Genomic DNA, 22150 nt, shown 5'->3' with positions numbered 1-22150 from the left:
CTATGAGAAAATTGACATTGGAAAATGGAGAATTCTGACGTCATCATATGTCCTGTGTGAAAATTTCAACCTAAAAACAAAGACTTTTGGGTAGCCCATTGAACAAGTAGACGTCGAAAGTAGTAATTTCAACGTCATATGTCCTGTGTGAAAATTTCAACATCTGAACAAAGACCTTTAGGTTGCCTACTGAGCAAGAAGACGCCAGAAAGTGGAGAATTCTAGCGTCATATTCTCTTGAAAACATTAAAATTTTTCGCTGGCAGAGTTGTAACAATTTACTTCTAAAGCCCTAGATTCCAACAGTCAATTATCTATAAGACATCGAAATTACGCTATTTCCGACTTCATATGACTTGTAAACATTTGCAAAAACTTAACTCACTCCCACTATTTCTTTGCACTTTCATTTTCATTTTTGCTTGAATATGCGTTTTTGAAGATGAGTGCGAGCAAGATCAAAGGTTAGTTATTAGTCACTGTTGCGAAAATGTTTTCCTATACTTTATTGGTGAGTTTGGTATGTTTTGACTTATTGTTTTTGTTTCTTCTGATAATATTAACGTACTTACGCGAGTTAAAACTTCATCCTTTTAAGAGAACCAACTGTTTCGAACACGAAATCAAAAAATAACAGAGAAAATTGTGAAAAAATGTAGAGGGGTTCCATTGGCAGTGAGAACATTAGGTAGTTTACTATTCTCGAAATTTGAGGACAGTGAATGAGAATATGTGAGTGATAGTAAAATCCTGAATTTGCCTCAGAAAAAAGATGACATTTGCCTGCCCTTAAACTGAGTTATGATCTCTTTCCATCATATTTGAGGCAATGTTTTGCATTGTTTTCACTTTACCCAAAGGATTATGAATTCGTTAGTAATGAAATAGCTTCGATTTGGGGGTCACTTGGACTCATTGCACTACCAAAAACGAATAGGACACTTGCAGATATGGCCAACCAATATTTGCATGAACTCCAGTCAAGATCTTTTCTCCAAGATTCTGAAAATGTTGGCATTGTTGATACTTTTAGAATACATGATTTGGTGCATGATCGATCTAACTCTTTTTGTTGAAAAAGATGAGTGTCTACATGTAAGTTCCAACATTCAAAATATTCCAGAAAATATTTGATATCTGTCTTTTGCTGAAAGCAATTTGTTTGACAATTTAGTCATAAAAAAAATCAGCAGCTGTGAGAACCGTAATGTTTCCAACTGGTACAGCATATCCCAACTGTAAAGCTTTACTGAATAAGTGTCTGTCAAAGTTCAAATGCTTGCGAGTTTTGGATTTAAGTGGTTTGACATTGGGGACTTTGCCCTGTAGCATTGTCAAGTTGAAACATTTGAGATATTTGGACATTAGCAAAAATCTCCCTGACTCTATTAGCAAGCTCCAAAGTTTTCAAGTGTTGGTCAATTAACCTATGAATGAAGCTGAAAGTATTGCCCAAAGAATTAAGAACACTAATCAGTATCTGTTTTTCTGAATTTATCACAAAGCAAACTGTTTTGCATATGAATGAGATAGTCAAATTGGGATCGCTTGAATACTTGAACATCTTTGGATGGGTGAAAGTCCCTTCTCTTAAAATATTGTGCGTTCAGGACTGTCAGAGTCTAAAGTCATTGTTGGTCAAAATTTTCCTAAATTCGAAACATTGGTTGTTGGGGGCGATCATGAAGAAGAAAGCCCCAAGCTGAAGTTAAAATTTATTGGATTTACAATTTTATCACAGCTGATGGCCCTGCCTAAATGGCTTTGGAAAACTGCCAAATCCTTACAATACTTGCTTGTTTCAAATTGTCACAATATTGAAACACTTCCAGATCGGTTACCAACTCTGACTAATCTGAAAGCGCTTCGTTATATAGATTGTCTATATCAGATAATATTCATCACCTCACTGCACTTGGGAAGTTTTAGGATTGAAGGTTGTGCTAACTTATATAAAAAATATTGAAGTGGAGAGGGTTGAGAGAGAGAGAGCATGTTTATTTGGCTGAATCAATTAGTGTTGCAGTTTGTGGGGAAAAGTTAAAATAGGACCTTAGGTTTGAGTTGAGTTGGTTTATGTGCTCATAATTGGACCATTAGATTCAATCCATATGTGGCCTCTGGGTTACTACATCCTACACTCTCACTTTTTTCTTCCTGCATCCCTATAAATTATAATATCCTCATTTTACCTTTTATTAAAAATATTAAAAACTCTAAATTACTAATTTCAAATTACCTTTCCTTCTTTGTGTTGCGAAATGTCTAGCACCTTCCTCCCTTTCGCTTCATTTTCTTCTTTTACACATAAATGTGCAAGATTGAAAGCGAAATCCCCACTCGACGTGTGATGTGAGGTGAATGATTGTAGAAGAAAGGAAATTTAACAGAAAATTAACCATGGAAAAGTGGTTGTTTGGGTTATTTAAAAAAATAAATACTTCTAGGATGTTTCGAAAGGTATTTTTAAATCCAAAAATATTTTCTGAAACGTCCATTCTAAAATATTTTTTTTTTATATTTTGAAATCACTATTCCAATAGTTATTTCTTGATCTGGAATATAAAAGAGTTTCCAAAATGAGTCTTCTGGATAGTATTTAGTATTTTTGGATCCGAAAAATATCTTTCGGAAAACTTGTTTAGAATTTTTTTTATATTTCAGAATGACTTTGCTGGAAAGTGTTTTTGAATCTGGAATATAAGTGTATAGTATGGACTCCTTGTTTGGTTAACAAGTGGATCAATCGGTCTTGATGATGAGCCATTTGGTTGAATGGATAGACCAACATCTAACATTATTAACGGAAGGTAAAGCATAATTAGCAACTTAACGCACAAATTAAGCATGAAATGAGGATTATATCAGTATAGTATGATATCTAGGCCGAACGGTTAGTATCCAAGACCGATCGGTTTATTTAATATAGCAGCACTCGTCAACCAGGTCAAACCAGGTTAAATGATGTTGGGTCACAACGCTCGTCAACTAAGTCAAACCAGGTTAAAAGGTGTTGGACAGGGATTTGTAGGACTGAGAGACTAACCTTGTTGACGTGTCTTTGTCGCCTTTGGACGTTTATGTCGCTCGCTTTCCTACTCACTTGTCCTTTGATGCAAGGGGATGTACCTGCAGAAAGCACTCAAGTTAGGCTTAGGTTATGGAGCCTTAACCCTTAAGAAAGTGATTTTGTCATCACTGTAGAGTATTTTTGAGTGTGAGTAGAACGTATCTAACTTTTAGCCTTGACCCTGTATTTATAGGTTATCACAAGCCTAATAAAATATAACCATACTTACCTTAAACAGATTTACCTTAAAATTCGGTTAGTTGCTCATAAACAGCTTTATGAATATATTTGATCAGATATCTTTCATTATTTTATCTTCTGCTGCATTATTAGTCCAATAACTTAAATGTTGTCCCGATTGTGACCGAACACCTTTTAACATGGTTTGACCTGGTTGATGAGCATTGTGACCCAACATCATTTAACCTGATTTGACCTGGTTGACGAGCACGACTACTGTAGATAAACCGATCGATCTTGGATGCTAACCATTCGGCCTAGATATCATACTATACAATAACATATATAGAGCATGATTAGTTCATAAAAAAAGATAAAAGCCCAACACAACGTATTAATAGTGAATTCAATGGGTTACTCTAACATTTATTCTCACCTAACTTAGATTTTATCTCACTTGAGAAAAGGACCGGTAAGACTTGAAGCTCTTAAGAATCAGTCAAAACAAAGAGTATTCAGCTAGCCTTTAAATGTCGTTGGAGTGAAGTTACAATTTGTCTATTTTATTTTTTTGTTTCGTTTTGAGTTGGATTAGAAAATACGTTCAGAGTAGTCAAAGAAACTAACTCCTTTTACTCAATATTCATTTATTCGCATATTTTATTTCTATTTAAAAAATTTTCTAATTAAAAATAAACCAATATCAAAAGTCTTTTGTTTAACCATTTCTATTGGCGGGTATTTATCATTTGCCCTCTTATTTCTTTTTAACCGCTGCTGAAAATAATGTAACAAATGGCATTAGTTGTCGAGTAGTTCTGGAATCTCATCTCTTCCGTTTGTATTTCAAACAACTATGGCCGAATTATTTCTCTTCAGCATAGCAGAGTCACTCATAGCAAAGCTTGCTTCTCATGCTTTTCAAGAAGCTTATCGAGTGGTGGGTTTATACCACGATCTTCGAAACCTTAGAAAGACTCTCTCTTTAGTCAAGGCTGTTCTGTTAGATGCTCAGCAAAAGCAAGATCACAACCATCAACTCCGCGAATGGCTCACTCACCTTAAAACTGTCTTCTCCGAAGCCGAAGATGTTTTGGATGAACTTGAGTGTCAAACACTGCAAAACAAAGTGGTCAAAGCTCATGGTAACACCAAAGACAAGGTAAGTCACTTCTTCTCCACTTCTAATCCACTTCTTTTTCGCTACAAGATGACACAACAAATTAAATATATCAACAAAAGACTAGACAAGGTTGCAGCGCATAGGCATAAGTTTAGTCTTCAAATAATTGATGTTGACACACGTGTTGTTTATCGGAGAGATATGACACACTCTCGTGTCAGTGATTCAGATGTGATTGGAAGGAAAACGATAAAGAAAAGATGATAGAACTTTTGATGCAGCAGAATCCTAATGATGATGATACAAGTCTATCTGTTATCCCCATTGTGGGGATTGGAGGCTTGGGAAAGACTACACTTGCAAAGTTTGTGTTCAATGACAACAGGATCCAGGAGTGCTTCCCATTGAAGATGTGGGTGTGTGTTTCTGATGACTTTGACATTAAGCAACTTATTATCAAAATCATCTATTCTGCCAATGATGAAAATGTTCCTCCTCACCAACAGAATTTGAACATGTTGGATATGGAGCAACTGCAAAAGCAATTGAAAAGAAAACTTTCCGGACAAAAGTTCTTACTCGTATTGGACGACGTATGGAACGAAGACCGTGTTAAATGGGTTGAGTTGAGGAATTTAATCCAAGTAAGCGGAGCAGGAAGTAAAGTTGTAGTGACCACACGTAGTCATTCGATTGCTTCCATGATGGGTACAGTTCCCTCTCACATTTTAGAAGGTCTTTCCAAAGAGGAGTCATTGTCTCTGTTTGTGAAGTGGGCATTTAAAGAAGGAGAGGAGGAAAAACATCCTCACTTAGTAAATATTGGCAGAGAAATTGTGAAAAAATGCAGAGGGGTTCCATTGGCAGTGAGAACATTAGGTAGTTTACTATTCTCCAAATTTGAGGACAGTGAATGGGAATATGTGAGTGACAATGAAATCTGGAATTTGCCTCAGAAAAAGGATGACATTTTACCTGCCCTTAAACTGAGTTATGATCTCTTGCCATCCTACTTGAAGCAATGTTTTGCATTGTTTTCCCTTTACCCAAAGGATTATTTATTCCCTAGCTATGAAATAGCTGCGATTTGGGGGTCACTTGGACTCATTGCACTACCAAAAACGAGTAGGACACTTGAAGACGTGGCAAATCAATATTTGCATGAACTCTTGTCAAGATCCTTTCTCCAAGATTTTGAAACCTTTGGCACTATTTTTAGGTTTAGAATACATGATTTGGTGCATGATCTTGCCCTATTTGTTGCGACGGATGAGTGTCTACATGTGAATTTCAAAATTCAAAATATTCCAGATAATGTTCGACATCTGTCTTTTGCCGAAAGCAGTTTGTTCGGAAATTTAGTCACCAAAACATCAACAGTTGTGAGATCCGTACTGTTTTCAGATGGTGCAGCAGCTGCCATCGATGAAGCTGTACTAAATACGTGTCTGTCAAAGTTCAAATGCTTGCGAGTTTTGGATTTACGTGGTTCGACATGCAAGACTTTGCCCCGTGCCATTGCTAAGATGAAACATTTGAGATATTTGGACATTAGCGAAAATATCAACATTAAGAGACTCCCGAACTCTATTTGCAAGCTCCAAAGTTTGCAAGTGTTGTTAATTAAGGGATGCATGGAGCTGGAAGTATTGCCCAAAGGATTAAGACAATTAATCAATATCCGTCATTTGGAGTTTAGCACAAAGCAAACTATTTTGCCTGTGAATGAGATCGCCCAATTGGGGTCGCTTGGATACTTGTACATTGAATCATGCCATAATGTGAAGTCCATCTTTGGAGGTGTGAAATTCCTTCTCTTAAAACATTGCGCATTCTGAACTGTCAGAGTTTAAAGTCAATGTCGCTGGATGGTAAAAATTTTCCTGAATTAGAAACATTGGTTGTTACGGACTGCGGTAATTTGGACTTGGAACTGTGGAAGGGCGATCATGAAAAAGAAAGCCCGAAGCTGAAGTTAAAATTTATTGGATTTAACAGTTTATCACAGCTGGTGGCCCTGCCTAAATGGCTTCAGGAAGCTGCCAAATCCTTGCAGTGCTTGTATGTTTTAAATTGTGACAATATCGAAACACTTCCAGATTGGTTAACGACTCTGACTGATCTCAAAGCACTTGGTTTAATAAATTGTCCAAATCTTTTATCTCTGGCAGATAACATTCATCACCACACTGCACTTGAAAGTTTGAGGATTGAAGGTTGTGCTAACTTATATACAAAATATGAACCCAATGTTGGAGAGTTTTGGTCCAAAATATCACACATAAAAAACATTGTGATTGATGAACCAGAAGAACCTAAGAAGAATCAGAGGAAGAGGCCGACATAGTCGGAAGCCCCTTATTTTCTCTATTTATTATTTTCTGGATGTGTTTTTCATAATGTTGATTTTTATTTCTTTTTTGTGGTTTTTCCACTTTTTCTCTCTTTGCATTTCAATTTAGAGAGACCTCCATAATATTTGCTCTTTTCAACTGCTTTGCTTTGTCGATCATTAATATAGTTAAGTCAGTTAGATATTGTCTTCACTTGTGAAACGTAAAAGTAGAATACATACATAAATGTCTCAATGTGCGAGCTTATTACATAATACAAACACATATTACTACTTTTGGACTATACCTTATCGCTTTTTTTATGTTAGAGTTTGAACTAATACATTTTATTCCCATTAGTTAATGTAATTTCAAATAGATATAACATTTTTAAGAATTTTAAATTGATTTTAATCTTATATTTTAGACATTCTCAAACTCAATGTGCAATTTTTCTCCCTTATTTTCGATCTCTAGAGACCTAGCATAGCATGATCAGGTATGACAAAAACCAAAATCCATTGAAATAAAATACTTAAGAACCACAACATTAATTACAGAAACTCTTGAATATAATATTAAAAGTGTTTGTACCGTGAAAAAAATAAATATATAAATTTAAAATTTTAAAAAAATTATTATTTTTCACTGTTTACGTTATTTATATAATTTTTAACAAAATGTAATAATTGAATTAATCAAAATAAATAATTCGTATATAAATAAAATAACGATTAATAATATTATATATTTTGAGAATAATTAATAAAATATTTTATTTTAGTACATGAAAACAAATAAATTTTATAAATTTAATTGGAATATTCCGCACTGAATCTTGAAAATGAAGTTCAATCTTAAACAATAATTGACTTTGAGAATTATTTATTCATTGTCATATAAACCATACATAAATAGTAGACAGGGAGTTGTCTTTTTTTAAACTTTAAGAAAACTCTAAATCAAAAGAAATCAAATTTACATTGAAGGTAAATATTTTTTCATGATATTTCTATCTATAATGATAACAAAAATAACCTTTTTGTTTTCAAATTATTGACTTTCAGCCTTATTAGTAGTAAAGATTATTTGTTTAATCAATATTTTTTAGTACATTATAAGTACACTTACTTTAATTTAAGTGGATAAATGAAAATTCCTAATTACTTAATATCTTTCAAAAGTTTTAATTCAATTATTCACCTTGAATCTTATGATCAAAGTATGCATGAACTTAATAACTCTTTCTTCACCAAATATTAAAGATAGAACGAAACAAATAACTTCTTTTGCTTACTAAATTATGAGACAATGTAATGTTCTATAAACAAAAGTACCAAGACACATCATATTACGCACAAAAAAATATCAAAACAAATTCAACGAACCAAAGAAAGTAAATATGATTTATTGTTTTCAATTAAAGGACATTGTGGGATGTAAATATTATTTTGACATTTTATTTAAATTCATATCTCCAAAAACAGAAACAATGCCTACCATTGGGACTTTTAAAAAAAATATAAAAAATAAACACAAAATACAATATCTCTATGATAAAATAGCAGAGTATAAAATTGATCTAAACATGTTATATTAACATCACAGTAACACATTCAGATGAGAAACAGAGGAAGCAAAAATGAAAGAATAATGTGTGTACCTTCTGCCATTGCAATTTTGTAATCCAAACACAAACAGCTTTGTTTTTTAAACCTTAACTCACTCAAACTTGATGATGTGTTTTCTGAATAGAAGAATAGGCTTAGTGATCAAAACTGAGAGTAACTCATTCCCTTATCCATCACAGGTTTAAAATAAATGGGCTTTACATTTAAACAAAACTAATAACTGCTCCATAACCTCTATGCAGTTAAAAGGATAAAAATAATGGCTTAATGAACTACTTTATGTTCCTTAAAAATAGGAACTAAAAATGCTATAATATTTATTTTATATTTAAATTTATCCAATTATTAACGACAACAAGTGACAGAATATATACGAGTCTGGCGATAGGTCCTCTGATAGTGAGTGTTATCTTCCATGTACCAAATATATATTTTCTCAACATTAGCTCTCAACTTAATGCATAAACCATATGTTTATGCTAGATCAAAACTAAATGATATCTTCTCAAAATAAATGTGCACAAAAACATATGAGAAAAACATCAAACTGAATAAGAGTTTCATTGAAAATAATAAATGTACTGATAATGAAATTACATCGTAGAACCAAGTCCCATTTGCACTACATGATCCTTAAAATTCTTTGCTGGCATGCCTTTAGTTAAAGGATCAGCAATCATCAACTAGTGCTTATGTGTTCAATGACCACTTTTTTTCCTTAACACGTTCTCTGATGGCTAAGTATTTGATGTCAATGTGCTTACTTCGACATCCACTTTTATTGTTCTTAGCCATAAACACTGCAACAGAGTTGTCACAGTACAACTTTAATGGCCTAGAAATAGAGTCCACAACTCTAAGCCCAGAAATGAAACTCTTTAACCATACACCATGCGAGGTAGCCTCAAAAAAGAAACGAACTCAGCTTCCATAGTAGAAGTAGCAGTTAATGTCTGCTTGGCACTTCTCCAAGATACAGCTCCATCAGCTAACATAAAAATATAACCAGATGTTGATTTTGTGAATCAACGCAGCCACATAGTCTGAATCGGAGTAGCCAATCACTTCCAAACATTAGTTCGTCTATATATAAGCATGTAATCTTTTGTCCCTTGAAGATATCTCATTACCTTCTTTGCAGCTTTCTAGTGGTCAACACTTGGATTACTCTGATATCTTCCAAAACTCCAACACATATGCAATGTCAGGTCTAGTGCAAACCTGAGCATACATAAGCTTCCAATAGCTAAAGCATATGGAATATTCTTCATGTGTTCCCGCTCAAAACCATTTTTGGACATTGATTCAAATTGAGTTTATCACCCTTCACGATGGGAGCTACACTTGGTGAACAATCCTTCATGTTAAACCTCTCTAAAACTTTGTTGATATAGTCTCTTGAGACAAACCCAAAATGCCTCGAGATCTTTCTATGGATCTTAATGCCAATGACATAAGATGCCTCTCCCATATCCTTCATGTCAAAGTTCTTTGAGAGAAATTGTTTCACTTCATATAGCAACCCTTATCGTTGGTTGCAAGCAAAATATCATCCACATATAATAGAAGGAAACAAATCTTACTCCCACTGACCTTTTGGTATATACATTGATCCATGACGTTTTCTTCAAAACCAAATGAAGTGATAACATCATGAAATTTTAGATACCATTGGCGGGAGGCTTGTTTTATCCATAGATGGATTTATTAAGCTTGCAAACTAAGTGCTCATTGTCTTTAGAAGGAATCCTTCAGGTTGTTTCATGTAAACCTCTTCTTCTAGATGACCATTAAGGAATGTTGTTTTCACATCCATTTGATGTAACTCAAAATCAAAATGAGCTACTAATGCCATAATTACTCGGAAGGAATCTTTCTTAGATACAGGAGAAAAGGTCTCTGTGTAGTCAATTCCTTCTCTCTGAGTGAACCCTTTGCAACAAGTCTTGCCTTATGTCTCTCAATGTTTCCTTTTGAGTCTTTCTTGGTTTGAAAGACCCATCTACATCCAATGGATTTTACACCATTAGGCAACTGAACGAGATCCCAGACTTTGTTCGATGCCATAGAATCCATCTCATCTTTCATGGCGTCATACCATAGGTTGATTCTTTAGAACTCATGGCTTGTGAAAACGTTTCAGGATCATTTGCAGCTCCAATACACTACATAATCACTAGGAATTGCTGGCCTTTTAACTCTAGTAGATCTTCTTAATGTTGCCTCATCATTTTCTTGAGGAAATTGTTGCTCAAGCAACTGTTCATAGGTTGTTCAACATATCTTGTTGTTCCTCATTAGCAACTTGATCTGTAAGGTCATTTTCAATAGGTTGTGAAGCTTCAATTATTGTTTGTCTAACACCCATTTGTGTTTGAGGGTGTGAATAACAACCAATCTCACTTGAGCTAGAGGGTTGAGCTTCATAGTGATCCCTTTCATTCCCAATGTTTGGAAACCGATCACTCCCACTAACTAAGTCATTCTCAAGAAATTTTGCATTTCTTGACTCCACAATCCTAGTGTTATGCGATGGACAATAGAATCTATATCCCTTAGACTTTTCAGCATATCCAATGAAATACCCACTAATAGTCCTGGGTCTAGTTTCTTCTCTTGTGAATTATAAATTCTCACTTCAGACGACATCCCCAAACGTGTATATGTCGCAAACTTGGTTTCCAACCTTTGAATAACTCAAACGGTGTCTTTAAGACGACCTTGGTTGGGACTAGGTTTAATATATACACAACCGTCTTCAGGCTTCAGTCCACAAGAATTGAGGAAGTTTTGAACTACTCCTCATACTTCTCACCATGTCCATTAAAGTTCTGTTCCTTCTTTCTGCCACACCATTCTGATATGGAGAACCAGGCATAGTGTATTGGGCAACAATTCCATGTTCTTGAAGAAACTTCGCAAACGGACCAGGTGCTTGTCCATTCTCCGTGTATCTACCATAATACTCTCCACCTCTATTGACCTCACAATCTTGATTTGCTTTCCGCATTGTAGCTCAACTTCACCTTAAAAATTTTAAGGCATCCAAAGCTTCATCCTTAGAACGAAGTAAGTAGAGATACATATAACGTGAGTAGTCATCTATAAAGGTGATGAAGTATTTAGACTACTTGCGTCCATATCTGGACAACAAACATCTGTATGAATAATTTCTAGTAAACTTGAACTCCTCTTAGCACCTCTTTTAGACTTGTTAGTTTGCTTACCCTTTATGCAATCCACGCAAGTCTCAAAATCAGTAAAATCCAAAGTACTAAGTACTCCTTCATTTACTAATCGCTTAATTCTCTCAATGAAAATATGTCCCAATCTACAGTGTCATAAAATAGAAGAATCCTCATTCATAACACATTTTTAACCCAATAGTAACGTGCATATAATCATAAGCGATATTGTTTTGTAAAACAATGGAATAAAGACCATCACACAATTCACCAAAACCAACAACTTTAGATTTATTCATTAAGCTAAAACCAGAATCTGAAAAATTAAAAGAAAAGCCCAAAGGTATAAGTCTTGAAACATAAATCAAATTCTTCGAAAAACAAGGAACATAAAATGTCTTTTACAAATACAAAACAAAACCACTACTTAAAACTAAGCTGCACGTTCCAATGGCCTCCACATGTGAACTCATCTTACTCCCTGAGTAGATGTATTGCTCACTTTCCACTGGTCTCCTTAGGTTTTGCATACCCTGTAAGGTATTAGAAACATGGATTGTAGAACCAGAATCAACCACCATGTGTTATGATTAAAACTAGTCAAATTAGATTCATAACAGACAAAAGCAAATGGAGATTTATCAGATGTCGTAAACTGCTCATTAATAGCCCTTAGTAAATCTTTGACATTCTCATACTGGTCAACTGAACCCCGAATCCCAGCGGAAATGTTGGTTTTTATGAACGTTACGGAGAGACGATTTGACCTCTCCCATTTTTCATAAAGATCAATGGCATCTGAAGTGCTAGTCTCAATAATACCCGGTGGTTCTGGTTTTCTAATAGCATAATCAATGTCCATCCAGCCTAAATGAAGAAGAACTCTTTCCTTCCAAACCTTATAATTATCTCCTTTCAACTCAAGAATATCACACTTGATATTAGAAAAGTTCACAGATTGAGAAACTGCAAATTCAACATTACATGCTTATTATATAATTTGAGACTAAAATAAATGTTATGTTTTACCAATGCAAACATGTCTTTACCAATGAGTTTATTAACATAAAACTTGTCTGCGGGCTAAAGTCTTACTCAATTAGACTCATTATCTTAATGATAAAACTATCAAATTAAGTTTTTTTTCTTAATTCCTGTGGGTAAATTAAGAAATATAATTTAATATTTTATCCTAATTAATTATATAAATATGAAAAAATTCATGTGGGTAGATTTTATCATATTAAATATAATTAGTTACAAAATGTTTCTCATGTAGCAAAACTTTATATACAATTTTAATTGATTAAAGATGTTGTGGCTACTCTTTAATTTATTAAAATTATATTACTACTAAAACATTAATAATATATAAATATTTACATAAAATTCTTAATATGTTTAATTAATATTTAATTAATCCAAAACATTTAAACATATATTATATATGTTACGTATTCAATTTATATGTTAAATAAATATAAAACAAAACAAAAAAATTAATTAAATATCAATTAAACATATAACACCATTCTCGTATGGATAATGATATTTTAATAAGTTTTGACAACATTTTGACACGGAACACGTGTCAAAATGTGAGTGGTCCACGTGGATTTTTTTTTTAAATGGGAATGACGTGGAAAGAGAATTGAGGGAAAGGTTTGAAAGTAAAGAGATTCATTTTCTCTCTTCAGAATTTGAATCTGAGGCAAGGTGAGAGAGAGAACCCAAGCTTAGAGAAAGAAAGCGAACCCTAGAGTGAGTCCCTCCCTCCTACCCAGCTAACTCGCCTCTTCCCAGAAACGTGTCGGTACAAGCGTGGTCTGCTAGAGTTCCACGTGACGAAGTGGTGTCCGTTTCGGTGACTGGCAGCGTTGGAAGCTTTGATTGGAACCGCCACCGACAAAGACACGTTTTGAGCTACCGTCATTTACGTCTACTCACCTACCCAGTCATTGTGGTTCGTCTTCCTTAGAGCTTTCATTAATATCTTTGTCATGTCTATTAAACTACAAAAACATGCACATATATTATCACGGCCATTGCATCTAGTATTGACTTATATTGTTATTTCATTTACTCTGTTATAGAGTTGAAACATAAAATTGTAAGTAGTTAACAGTAGAATTTAACAACCCTGTGTGCATGTGTATGCATGGTCCACCTTGTATTACCTTTCAATATGCAAGAACCTTTTAATTGCCAAAGTTCCACAGTCAAGTCTTGAGTTTTTTTATTATAAATGGCATCACTGTATTAAAACAAAAAATGAGATATATAAATGACAAATATTATTAAAAGAAAATGAGAAAAAAAAAATAAAAAACATTGGGGTCAAACCAAACCCATGAAAAAAAATACAAGATTAAAGTTGAGATATATGAATTAATTTTAAATTTTTTCAAAACTTTGCTTTATTTTACATTCTTTATAGAGCTTGGTAAGTAATTTAGTCAAATTGACCTATCTGCAACATATAAACATTAGTTTAATTTGAACCTGGCGTTAGCACATTGGCAGGAGAATTCACAAGCTTCCTTCCAAAAATGATTCCAGAAGAAACATCTGCTGCAAACTTAAGTTTCTTCTCCAATTTAGGCCTAGATCCAAGCCCAATAATATCCACTAATCTAAGTGCCGATATCTTAGACCCAAACTTGTACCTGTTATCTTCAAAAGTTTCTACCATAGTCCCTACCACACAACATAAATCAATCTTATTTCAAAATAAGGTAACCTTTCAATTAAGGTATAGACTCTATTTAGATAAACTTGCACTTATAAGAACACAACATAAAAAAGCAAAACAAACAAAGCTTCTTGTGTTAACTAGAAGATTCAAGGAAAGAATCTGTTTCAAAGGTACTCAGATAAAAAATGACCAAGGTATTTGTACTTTCATATGCAACTAAATCATTATGAAACAAAGTTGCCACTTACTTTCTTAGCAAGCAAAACAGGACAATAGTAGCTGTCAATCAAGAAATTGAATGTTGGCCATAGTTGCAAATATATAATATGAATAATGAATAGGAATAAAGGTTTATGTTCACATGGAAATCACAGAAGATATATAAAAAGTTGCACAATATCAGGTAAAATAATAGAAAAGGCCTTGGGGAGAGGTGGCATATATCCATACAATCTGTTTTGGAAACTAAAAGTGTTGGATAGCCATCGTGAAATGTTGGAAATGTTGATGTTGTACCACCCATTATAAAGAAAATTCTTTGCCACAAGTGTATAAGTATGAAGTAATACTAGGATAGATAGATATACTAGTAACACTAACACCCACTACTTTCACGACACCATGCCACTAATTAGTTTTAAATTCAACTATTAACATATACCAGAATTATTATTTAAACGGTCCTAACCAATCATCATTACTTTACTAACCCCAAAGAGAAAGGTTCCTGCAGCTTGATTAAAATATTAAACAATTCCAATATATTTCTTTAACAAATTCCACACCCAAAGTTCTAAATTCAACTATTAACATATACTAGAACTATTATTTAAACGGTCCAAACCAATCATCATTACTTTACTAACCCCACAGAGAAAGGTTCCTACAGCTTGATTAAAATATTAAACAATTCCAATATATTTCTTTAACAAATTCTACACCCAAAGTCATGGTCATGCACCTGTTTGATAAAACTATCATACCACCTCCCATATCAAACACTTAAGGTATCTAATCCAAGCAATTCAACTCTAGAAGATAATGACTAAAGTGGTACGATCAGTATAACAAATAATGGTTTTAAAGCAGACATAATATTACACATTTCAATACCAAACACATGCTCCCAGAGAGATTAAATCCATTCAGTCCAGCACACACACAATACCTATGGTCCTAGCATTACCCAAATATGTTGATCATAACCATGCATATGCTTATGTATGTTTCATTCCAGGTTAATGAAATAGCACAACCGCACCCTTCAGGCATTTCAGATTACAATACAAACCAAATGCAAATTTTCTTTAAGAAAGTTACAACACTAATATTATAATAACATCATGGCGGTACATTTTATCAAAAGAATGGCGAAGAACAGTACATTCACAACCCTAAGACAAACATAGGTTCATACATTCGTTAAATTCACTCTTCTTTTAATCTCAATCAATCATCAATTAATCTCTTTCTTGCAGAGGCTGTGCAGGTTCTTCTCTCCATGCTCGCCGATGGCTCTTCCTCCGTCAGAGAGGCCTCCATGTCCTCTCAAGAACATTGCCGCACTGTAGTCACTTCTTTTTTTCGTTGCGTTTCTTCAATTTCGCTTCCTATTTCATCCTCACAATTCTTTGTGTCTTTCTCAGGAATCCTCTTCTTGTTCTTGATTGCTGTGCCGTCGTGTCGCGTGGTGGACGTCGGGTGCGTTTTCACTCCTTCTAACCCTCATAAAGATACCAAGAACGCAGCTTTGTTCCATGAACTTGACACATATCAAAGAAAATGTTTATGGCTAAGCCTATGGTGTCCGAACTTGTTATTTGACTCATGTGAGAAATCAGATGATTACGGCTAGAATTCAGAAGTTAACGAGGAAGGAGCTAAAGAGAAGTTGTAAGTTGTATGATGGTTTGAGTGTGGGATTTTGATTAATTTGGCAAGGTTTGTTGGAATTTTTGTACTTTTAGACCATTTGGTTTATATGGGTATGCAAAGTAATATGCTGGATTGTGCAGCCTGATTTTCTGTTCCTAACCGTTTGAGGTTTGACATGGTGCAATTCTGTTTCATTTTTCATAAAGGGAGAGAGTGCCCGTGATGGAAATAATTTTTTTTCCAAGAAATACTCTAGGCAATGAAATACAGTTTGATTGATCATAGGCAAACATTTTCTTAGAACTACAAACTTTATGACCGTGTAATGTAAAATGGGTTGCAGTAAATAGGTTGTATTTTTGAAATCAGGGTTTTAGATTTGGTATTATTTGTTAGAGTTTTTATCTTATATTGGACTTATTCCAATATAAAACAATATTGTCTTATTGCGGTGTTTTGTTGTGTTGGGTTTATAAATAAACTACTAGTGTCAGCTTTTATGCCTTGTTTTTGAGGGGCAGAGAGAAACGAGTCAGATGGAAATGGAAAAGATGGAAATGAAAAAGATGATTGAAAATACCTGAGAAATAAAGTTACATGTGTTTGGTTGAAGAAAATATAAAAGAGACGTGGCGAGAGAGATGTGTAGAGATAAGTGAGAAATAAAAAGTGGATTTCGCTGTTTTAAAATTATTTCTCCATCTTTCTCTCCTGCTAAACAGCTTACATTAATTTCACCCTCTTCATTTCTTCACAACCAAAGTCACCATTAGTACCACATGATTATGCGACATAGATTTTCTTTTTCTCGTAGTATTTGAGACCTTTATTAGATGAGTACTCCTCATATTTCTGGTCTTTCCTTTATTTGAAATGATGGTACGGGCTTGTTTGTATAAGCTTCGCTGTAGACGCTTATAGGACAGAAAAATGTTTATGGAGAAGTTTATCTAAACATATCCTAAGTCTATTATACTCTTATTGGATCCTCCCTTGTGTGTTATTTTCTTGATATCATGGTCATCTTAGAATATTCGAGCTTATGGCTTTACCAGATTTGCTAAGTTTCAACTAATGCTTTATTTAATTCACAGTGGTTGTTTTCTACAGGAACTAAATTCTGACTGGCAACGAGCAGCAACAAGCCTACTTGTTGCAATAGGCTCACATTTACCTGATCTCGTAAGATATCTTCTTTTTCTTTTTAACTATTGAAATTGGTTTTTGTTTGTATTAAAAAATTTAGTTTGATAAAGAATGGAAAGATAGGTTTACAGAGCCATTGAAACAAGTATGACCAAGAGAAAGAAAGATCAGTTGCATGCAACCCTACTCTAGTACAGTTTCTTTTTTACCAGTTGAATCATAAGTTAAGAACTGTTGTCCATACTCCATAGTTTTGCTTTATCCTTGTACTTGGAATATTGAAGTATTTTTCTATCAAGCTAAAATAATATCTCCCCATCCATTTTACTTTCATGGGATGTACCACTGCCTTCCATATATATTTTATATAAACTCTTTTTTGCACATCCCCTAGTTTTCCCTGGATTTTTGATCTCATGTCTTTGATCTACCTTTCCCCTGGATTGGTGTTGCAGATGATGGAAGAAATTTTTCTTCATTTATCTGGGACCAATTCAGCAGTACAGGCTATGGTTCAAATCCTTGCAGAATTTGCTTCCAATGATCGTTATTCAATTGTAAACGCTGACGAGTTTTTCTTCCATATAAATCTGATACAGCCATGCAGTTCATTCCACGTTGGAAAGGTGTACTTTCCCAAATTTTGCCAATTCTTGGAAATGTACGAGAAATGCATTGCCCGATTTTTTCAAATGGTATGGTGATTTTTCTGTTACTTTGTTGATGGATATGTTTCTTCTTTCTTTGATGACTTTTATGAAGCACTGGATAGTACTTTGATTGGCTTCACGTATATGTAACCAATTTTGATACTCTTGGATACTTCATTGATACCTATTTTTCAAGTATCAAGGCTTATAAATTTTGTGCGAAAATCTAATACAACTACGCTGGTTGTTATAAACATACAATATGGAACCATGGAAGCACTGTCCGTTTGTGTACAAAAAATGGTGACTGTCCTCTTTATGGTTGATTTCAAGAACCAAATGAGATTAGTAGTACTATTCCTTTTTGTAAATAATTGGAAGTGATTTATGATGACAATATTTATAATTTATTTATTTATTTTAGCAATGTCCATTAAGTATGTTCTTAATTTTGATGGAATTGAAATTATATGTTTATTATGTTTTAGGATTCATTATTAATATCTAGATATACATACTAAACTTAAACGTATCTTATTTATTATTAGAACAATCGTATCACCATATTGAATACATATCATGTACGTGCTTAGTATGCATCGTAGGTGACTTTCTTGAATTGGTTGAGATTGCTGACAAGGGCAGTTTATATCTCACAGGTCCAGCCTAAGTGAATTGCATATGAATTCTGTAAGGACCGTGCATTATTTTAACAGAAGAGTGGTGGGGAAAGGGGAGCACGTGGTGAGTGGAGAAAAAAGAAGGGGTGGCTGCATTTTCTGGAAGTGGGAAAGGGACTTCAAGTGGACAGCTGCATTTTTTTAGTGGGAGAAGAAGCTCAAAATGGGAACGGCTGCAACTTGGTAGTGGGCGGCTAGTGGTTTTCAGTGGGAAGCAAAGGTGAGTGGTGGGTCTTCCCACCTTAGAGTGTTCCAACCATCAGGAAGTGCTCCAAGCACCATCATCACTTACCTTCATAGTGGGATTGAGCACTGAGGATGGAGAAGGGGACGGCTGAGCTGACACCAGCAGTGGGGTACACCAATTCCTTTCTTCTTAAAGAGAGAACCAGGGATTGAAGGGAGTTTTGGATTCTGCATCTGGAGGAAGGGGAAAGCTTGCTGCACGTACGGGAGAAGGAGAAGAAGAAGCTGCTGCATCCAGTGGTGAGGCAGGGAACGTCCAGAAGAATTCTGCATTCAAGTTTGGCTAGGAAGTCTTCAAGAGGTAAGGGGAGTTGGATTTTCTGTATGTTGGTAGTTGTTGCATGATGTAGATGCTGGAAATTTGTGATTGTGTGTATGGTTGGACTGAAAGTGATATGTTGATTTATGTATGTAATCTCGTATGTTTTGGAATTGAAGGAAATTAGGATTTTGTAGCTTTTTAATCATTTGGAGAGGAAGTGAGGTAGTGATTTTGAGCATTTGGGGTCTAGAGTGTTATTGAGCATTTGGAACAGTTTCATCCACTGTATTATGACTTGTTAGAGCCATCAAATTGATCAAAATAGGTGCAAAGTAGTGGAATTGGATTTTGAGTATCAAAGTTATGAAAATTGGTGTTTTATGGTTAAATTGGAGTATGAATCCCTTAAGAATTGAATAAGGAACTGTTATAATCAATTAGGTATGTTCAATCAAGTATAAAACAAGAATTAAGGGTGTTAGAAGTTAATAAAAAGGGTTGAAAATGATAAAACGTGGTTCTGGCCTCAATCTGCAGAATTCTGCATTCTGCAGAATTCACGCCCGGCACGAGCGGCCTCTGGAAAAGCCGCGTCCAGCATGTCGCGCCTGAGAGTGAGCGTTCGTCCAATTTGATCCAAATTGGACGTTCGTCCGTTTTAAGCCACATTGAACGTTCGTCCACATGGCTCGATCAAGCGTTCGGTCTTTTCTTCAAGTGAGCGTTCGGCCTGCTGTAGTGATTGTGAGCGTTTGTCCGCGTTCGTCCAACTGCGCGTTCGTCCGCGTTCGTCCAAGTGTGCGCTCGTCCGCGTTCGTCAGCGTTCGTCCAGACTACGAGCGTTCGTCCACACTGCTCAGCAGTGAGCGTTCGTCCAAGAAGTGGCCTGTTGTTGAGCGTTCGTCCGTAGCGTTCGTCCATAGAAGTGTTCGGCCTGTTGTTGAGCGTTCGTCCCGTAGCGTTCGTCCAGAGAAGTGTTCGGCTTGAGCGTTCGTCCAAAGAAGCGGCCTGTTGAGCGTTCGTCCAAACTGTTAGATGGCGTTCGTCCATTTTGAAAGGACGCTCGTTCAGTAACGTTTGTTCCACAAGTGTTCGGATGAATAGTGTTCGGATGAATAGTGTTCGGATGAATAGTGTTCGGGTGAATAGTCTTTGGATGAATAGTATTCAGATGAATAGTGTACGGATGAAGAGTATTGAGTTCAAAGTTGATTTTCTCCATAATTGAATTATGTGTATAAATGTCAGCAATGTATATTGTAATGTGATTTATGGGAAAGTATGTGAATGCATGAGAATGTATGAAATATGATTACTGAGATGATATGATTGTAAATGTAAAGATAAATCGTGCGTGGTTACTTTGCATAGTGTTGGGGAGTGCCAGCAGACTATGCGAGTGTAAAGAGGAATCGTGTGTGTTTACTTTGCATAGTGTTGGGGAGTGCCAGCAGACTATGCGAGTGTAAAGAGGAATCGTGCGTGGTTACTTTGCATAGTGTTGGGGAGTGCCAGCAGACTATGCGAGTGTAAAGAGGAATCGTGTGTGTTTACTTTGCATAGTGTTGGGGAGTGCCAGCAGACTATGCGAGTGTAAAGAGGAATCGTGCGTGGTTACTTTGCATAGTGTTGGGGAGTGCCAGCAGACTATGCGAGTGTAAAGAGGAATCGTGTGTATTTATCTTGCATAGTGTTGGGGAGTGCCAGCAGACTATGCGAGTGTAAATATGAGTCGTGCGTGTTTACCTTGCATAGTGTTGGGGAGTGCCAGCAGACTATGCGAGTGTAAAGATGAGGGTGTGAACGGTGGGTTAATGAGTATTCCTTAACTGTTCTTTTGTATGAATCTATGTATGATACCATGAGTTAACTGTGATATTGATATAACATGCTTTTTATATCTAGCTCACCCTTGCATTGTTTGTGTTGTGTGCCAATTTGGATATATGTCTTTGGCGATGATCATCCACTTGGATGGGAGCAGATGCTGTCGGGAAGAGTCATTTGGAGCAAGAGCTGGGGAATACCGAGATTGTGGAATAGTCTTCTTAGGAATTTTCCTATCTGAACACGTGTGGTGCTCGAATCTGTAAACTGTTTAAGTTTAAATTTCCGTTTCTTTTATTTTGGATGACTGTAATTTTACATTTAATTACACGTCATGATCCGACTGTTCTCTTTATTGGAATGTTGACGTCTTTATTATGTAATAATTGTTATTATATAATCGGGATGTTACATAGATGGTATCAGAGCCTAGCCTCTCCCAGTACGGTGTGGTTCGAGGACGAACCAAGCGGAAGTTGGTGGGCATGTGACACCCGGGCACTGACGAGGGCGGGGAGTGACGCCGGTGCGGGGAGCATGGTGCAGGGGGCACAGACAATGAGCGGCTCCTGGCAAGGCTTCCGGTGGAAGGGGTACGTGAATGAATCGAACATACACCGGAATGAGAGGGATCTGGAGACTGTATAGGTATGAGACTATACAGTTGAAAGATAGCTTAAAGGAATTGATTTGGCTACTCATATCACCAAAATGCATTTACTTTTCGGTAGCCTGACTCATAAGAACTCCATGGTTAAGCGTGCTTAGCCTGGAGTAATTCTGGGATGGGTGACCTTCTGGGAAGTTTTCCCAGAAAGTGTGCGAGTGGTGGTGGTCTGTGGGGTCCCTGTGAGTTGCCGGGACGTTACAAATTCACCTTTTTATAAATTCCATGACATGTTAAGGCATAGAGTAATACCGATAAATGTAAAATTGGAAAACCATAATGTTTTAAATATAGTTGTGATGAACAATTTTAGATTTTTAAAGGACATCTGCAACTTGTGGTTTCTGGAATTTTAAAGAGACATTGGCCAAAGGAAAACATTTTAAGATAAATTGGTGTTATTAGTAGGCTAACATTTTGAATGGATGTTAAAATTGGAGATTTCTATCAGCATGGACGTGAAAATCTTGGCTACCTGGTTTTGGAGCATGCCAATTTTGGTGATTTTATTTTCTTTGTACGTTTTTCTAAAGTTCACTCTAGGTTTAGTGGGTAGTGTGTTATATTATGGCTGGTACAT

The 22150-nt window shown here is 35.5% G+C and overlaps 1 protein-coding gene and 2 pseudogenes across 3 annotated transcripts; all 3 read left to right on the top strand.

Moving 5' to 3' along the window:
- The first annotated feature begins 442 nt into the window (after positions 1-442).
- On the top strand, positions 443-1929 carry LOC124844394 (putative disease resistance protein RGA1; annotated as a pseudogene).
- A 2086-nt stretch (positions 1930-4015) lies between these two features.
- On the top strand, positions 4016-6792 carry LOC124826486 (putative disease resistance protein RGA1; annotated as a pseudogene).
- An 8556-nt stretch (positions 6793-15348) lies between these two features.
- On the top strand, positions 15349-21264 carry LOC148195479 (protein SHOOT GRAVITROPISM 6-like). 3 transcript variants are annotated; one of them, XM_088094468.1, is made up of 7 exons: positions 15349-15626; positions 15707-15784; positions 15864-15918; positions 17203-17274; positions 17694-17933; positions 18548-19115; positions 21061-21264. In XM_088094468.1, exons 2-6 carry the CDS (start codon positions 15729-15731, stop codon positions 18560-18562), a joined length of 438 nt encoding a protein of 145 aa, XP_087950594.1. In that variant the 5' UTR covers positions 15349-15626; positions 15707-15728; the 3' UTR covers positions 18563-19115; positions 21061-21264. The 3 variants fall into 3 exon arrangements, with proteins under 3 accessions (XP_087950594.1, XP_087950595.1, XP_087950593.1); XM_088094469.1 differs by having other exon boundaries at positions 15696-15784; positions 17838-17933; XM_088094467.1 differs by lacking the exon at positions 15349-15626 and having other exon boundaries at positions 15633-15784.
- The last annotated feature ends 886 nt before the right edge of the window (positions 21265-22150 follow it).

Source organism: Vigna umbellata, chromosome 7, assembly GCF_029865625.1.
Source record: "Vigna umbellata cultivar VRB3 chromosome 7, Vumbellata_1.0, whole genome shotgun sequence".
NCBI lineage: Eukaryota > Viridiplantae > Streptophyta > Magnoliopsida > Fabales > Fabaceae > Vigna > Vigna umbellata.
The sequence above is the reverse complement of the archived record's forward strand: the minus strand, read 5'-3'. Positions and strand labels throughout refer to the sequence as shown.

Bases quoted from the DNA above. Each gene is read 5' to 3' on its own strand.
- LOC148195479 (XM_088094468.1), top strand. From the start codon at position 15,729: ATGGCTCTTCCTCCGTCAGAGAGGCCTCCATGTCCTCTCAAGAACATT. The intron at 15,919-17,202 runs GTGCGTTTTCAC...TGTTTTCTACAG, and splicing joins TGTCGCGTGGTGGACGTCGG to GAACTAAATTCTGACTGGCA. The intron at 17,275-17,693 runs GTAAGATATCTT...TTGGTGTTGCAG, and splicing joins GCTCACATTTACCTGATCTC to ATGATGGAAGAAATTTTTCT.